Source organism: Phyllostomus hastatus, unplaced genomic scaffold, assembly GCF_019186645.2.
Source record: "Phyllostomus hastatus isolate PE091 unplaced genomic scaffold, TTU_PhHast_1.1 phas_contig_40, whole genome shotgun sequence".
Taxonomy (NCBI): Eukaryota; Metazoa; Chordata; class Mammalia; order Chiroptera; family Phyllostomidae; genus Phyllostomus; species Phyllostomus hastatus.
In genome coordinates, this window is record NW_025333872.1 from 14731812 (window position 1) to 14736095 (window position 4284).

The window sequence follows — 4284 nt, forward strand, 5'->3', positions numbered from 1 at the left end:
AGAAGCTTTTCTTAAGGACCCGAAATCAAAATTCATCTCAGAGAGTGAACAGAAAAGGAAGGAAAAACCATATCCTTCTCTCTTTCCTTCTTATCCTCCCTCATTCCTCCTCTCTCTTCTTGTGCTTATCAGTCTCTGCTCTTCATTGCCCTCTCTTCCTCTTCTTCTATCACCATTCTCCAGTCTCTGTCTATTTTTCCAATTCCTTCTATTGTCAGTCTACATCTCCTCCCTCCAATTGCATCTCATTCCTCCTGAAGAATTGCATGTGTTAACAAGTTTCATTATATATGCCTTTAATAGTAAATTGCATGTCTCTTTAACCCAGTTATTATTCCTTAGCAGAACAAACATTCAACAAAGCAGGTGTCAATAAAATTATATATCCTATCATCCTTATATTATTTATTCCTTTTTTGTTTGTTTATGTGGTGAGATTTTGAGTAGTTTCTGTAATGACCTCCACAACATCTGGTTAGGAAATACGATGAAGAAAGGAATTATTAAATGGGAAATCAAGGTTCATGGCACCTGAAGACTTTAATGTTATGTCAAATTTTTATTATCCCATGAGCCATTAAAATAAAGCAGAGTTCTTATGGCAACTTCATACATGACCATAAATAAATGATATCAGCTTACAAGTAGAGCATCTTTGCTCAGCTTCCGGCAAGTAATCTTTGAAGAATGAAAAGAGGAAAGAGTCTTTAGAAACATAAATTTCTGTCCTTCCCAGTTTCCTTCAAGAAATCAAGCAGGTATTACTCTCTATGAAGGGGAGGTTTTTCTCTGACCTCATTTAGGGATGGAACTTTTAACCAAAATGGTGTCACCCCTAAACCTACTCCAATACGCCAACGTAAGTGACCACAGAAGGCGCAAAGTCCTATATAAAGAGTGAAGATAGCATAACCCTTTGTCCATCTCACAGCCGACACAAGCTCATCCATCTCCAGTGAATCTACAGAAACTGCAATGGCTCCTGAGAGAACACTCTCCATGGTGAGTCCTGTACGATAATATGCGTTGCTCTTGTTGAATTGGACCAGATAATACTTCTGGAAGGTGGGCATGAAATTCTGGATTCTGACTATGGAGATCTTAGAATTCTGATCATGTAGAATAGGAAATGAAAGCTTTGGTAGATATTTATTGTGTAGCATTTTCAAGAACTGATACACATCAGTTTGAGAAATGAGATTAAAACGGAAAGAGAGCTTATACTGGGGCTAAACCACACAAAAGAATCACATAATGCTATGCACTAAGAAAGAATGTTTGCTGAAAATCTACTTTTCTGAGTATAAGTGATTTAATATAATTCTCCCACAGCATTTGTCTTTAATCCATAATAAGATGGGTCATGGCCCTTGAGGATTTAATAAATTGTGTGTCAATAGCTTTTATTTCCATTATCCTATTATTATACCATAGTCTTGGTATGCCACACCCATTTATTCTCATCAGATGCAGTATTACTGTGGTTTAGAATAAAAGGTTTTTATATTTTATAAATATATTTTTTGAAATGGAGTTTGATTATAGAATCAGTGTATGTAAATTAAGAAAACTGTAAAATATACCTAGAAAACATAAGGGGGATCCAGTTTGGGGTTGAAATGTTTGCCAGTGGTACCAACAGCATTTCTAGCACAAATACTGATACCACTTGGATTCCCTATGGCCCTTTCTCAAGCGCACATTTGCTTTCACATAGGGTTTCACAGTATGCTAAGGTAGAGAACAATGGTGCAAGAAGACATTTCCTCCTAGAAAGTCAAGGTCAATATTATCAATGACCTGGCAGTGATGCATGTACTGACAGGACGATGACTTGTCATTTTTACTAAAATTACTGCCAGCCAAATGAATAAGGTGCCTTTCCTAAATCAAAAGATGAATGCTCAAGGCTGGTGAAACTCCATGGCCTTAACATTATTTTGGTCATGTAACCAGGTTTTTATTAACTGATCAGAGAATTTAGAATAGATTGTCCTAGAACATAGTGTGTTCTCTGTAATTAACAATACAACCACTGTCACAATTTGCTAGCAAAAACCACATGCTAATTTAATCTCCCATTCTCTCTCCTTTCCCATTCAGTTCCAGTCACTGCTGCAGCTACTGATTCTGGTGGCTATACTGAAGGCAGGAACAGCAATGCCACGAAATCCAGTATGCCCAAATACTGAGGACAAGAACTTCCCTCAGAGTGTGACGGTCAACCTCGATATCCTTAACGAAAAGAAGGGTAGGATAAAAGATTATCACAACCGATCCACCTCACCTTGGAGTCTCCGGTACGTAAAAGCCCCAGATAAAATCTGTCTATTCTTCTATCTTGTATGCATCAGACTGCCAGTTAAATCACGTTGAGGAAAATTTTACTCACTCAGAATCATTAGTCAAAACTGGAAAGGCCATTGTGCAAAATAATGATTCTCAAACCTTCATTCTATGAACTTATTTGATAGAGCACAGGACATCCCCACCCCCAATACCTATCCTGTTAGATCTCATTGTCACTGACACCAAAAACCCACTCAGATTAATGGCAATCATCATTCTTATATCTATGATACCCAAGTCTGTTGTTTGAATCCCAGTGAAGGTAGAAGTATCATGTTGGGTATCTCTACCCTTTTTCAGTTAGTTTTGATCCCCAGCAGACCTCTATTTGCCGTGTCCTTAATAAATCTAGTACTTAGATCCCATAAGAAATTAAATAATAAGTGTATTTTGATAACTTGATTTCATGCAAATAAGCCTCAATTATGTGGCATCTACATATTCACTTGATTGTTGTTCCTTCTCCTCTTCCCATTACTAAGAAGAGTTAAATCCAAACTCAAAGCAAATCATTCACTCAGCTGGAGGACAGAAGGAAGAGAGGGTTATAGAGGGGCTTAAGCTTTTGCTTCCAGCTGTACATATCAGCTCTGGGTTCTGTTCCTGGAATGTGTCGTCAGATAACATTTCAATACATTCCATGTTTCAAAGACAGACTTCATTAACTCCCATTAACAACTATCATATTCCTAGATGATTCCCTTGGTATTTATCCATCTATCAAATGTACCCTAACAAAAGGATCCTCTATGTCAAACTTAAGTCCCTTCTGCAGCCTCAGTCTATTTTATTTTGTTCATTCTTCAGAGAAATTGGGAAAAATTGATCATTGTCTTTTTTCTATAATATTTCATGTGCTTAAAAATCAAGTTTTCCTGAAACTACTTCTTTTTCAGAGTAACAGTCCTTAGAGAATTTGCAATGCCTACACTTTGTCACCCTGTAACTTTGTCTCCTTTCAATTATTGCTATTTGATTTCCTTCCTGCTTTATCCAGAATTCACTTTCTTCCTGGCTTTTGTCTCCCCCTGTAGCCCCAATAAGGACCCTGAGAGATATCCCCCTGTGATCTGGGAGGCAGAGTGCCGTGACTTGCACTGTGTCGACGCTGATAGGAAGACCAACTACCACCTGAACTCCGTCTCCATCGAGCAAGAGATCCTGGTCTTGCGCAGGGACTCTCAGAACTGCCCCCACTCCTTCAGGCTGGAGAAGATGCTGGTCAAAGTGGGCTGCACCTGTGTCATCCCCATTGTCCACCATCTGGCTTAAGCATTTCTGCTCTGACCCCAGTTCCCCAGATGAGTTAGGCTTTCTGGGGAGTAGACCCAGCCCAATTTCTGACCAAATTCACTGGGGTTCTTAAGTGAGTTCACTCAACTGAAGTTTCAGAGGTAACACTTTGGTTCAGAAATTGAATCTGAATCACCCTTCCCTTTCTGCATTGTGGAGGAAGGTTTACACTGAATACCAATTTGCTTCTTAATTGCTTTCCTAAGGGCTTTAAGTTATTTATGTATTTAATAGGCCCTGAGATAACTTAGGGGTGTAAGGTGCCATTTTAATGAGTTATATGCCTTATTTTGTATTTTTTTAAAAAGGCAGTATTTCAGACTTAAGAATTTTATTATTTAAAAGGTAAAACCTATATTTATATGAGCTATTTATGAATCTATTTATGTTTCTGAAACCTTTACAAAAAAGGTGAAATAGTGCAATTGTCTGTTCTGCCCAGGGAAATTCCACATAGGAAGAAATGGCAGCTGAAAATTTCTCAGTTGGTACTACATAGGGGCACAGGATTTTCTCCTCTTTGTCTCTTAGAAGAGCATGACATAGCTGGGGAGAAAAAAGACTGTACCTACTTTCATGTTTGTTAATTTAATTTTTTAAATTGTTCAAGTTTCACAAGAGATAGCAAGTCTAATTCTCTGC

At 38.0% G+C, this 4284-nt stretch overlaps 1 protein-coding gene across 1 annotated transcript; it reads left to right on the plus strand.

Moving 5' to 3' along the window:
- The first annotated feature begins 975 nt into the window (after positions 1-975).
- IL17A (interleukin 17A) lies at positions 976-3621 on the plus strand. Its single transcript, XM_045842578.1, has 3 exons — positions 976-1002; positions 2110-2300; positions 3384-3621. Exons 1-3 carry the CDS (start codon positions 976-978, stop codon positions 3619-3621), a joined length of 456 nt encoding a protein of 151 aa, XP_045698534.1.
- The last annotated feature ends 663 nt before the right edge of the window (positions 3622-4284 follow it).

Bases quoted from the DNA above. Each gene is read 5' to 3' on its own strand.
- IL17A (XM_045842578.1), top strand. From the start codon at position 976: ATGGCTCCTGAGAGAACACTCTCCATG. The intron at 1,003-2,109 runs GTGAGTCCTGTA...ATTCAGTTCCAG, and splicing joins CTGAGAGAACACTCTCCATG to TCACTGCTGCAGCTACTGAT. The intron at 2,301-3,383 runs GTACGTAAAAGC...CTCCCCCTGTAG, and splicing joins ACCTCACCTTGGAGTCTCCG to CCCCAATAAGGACCCTGAGA.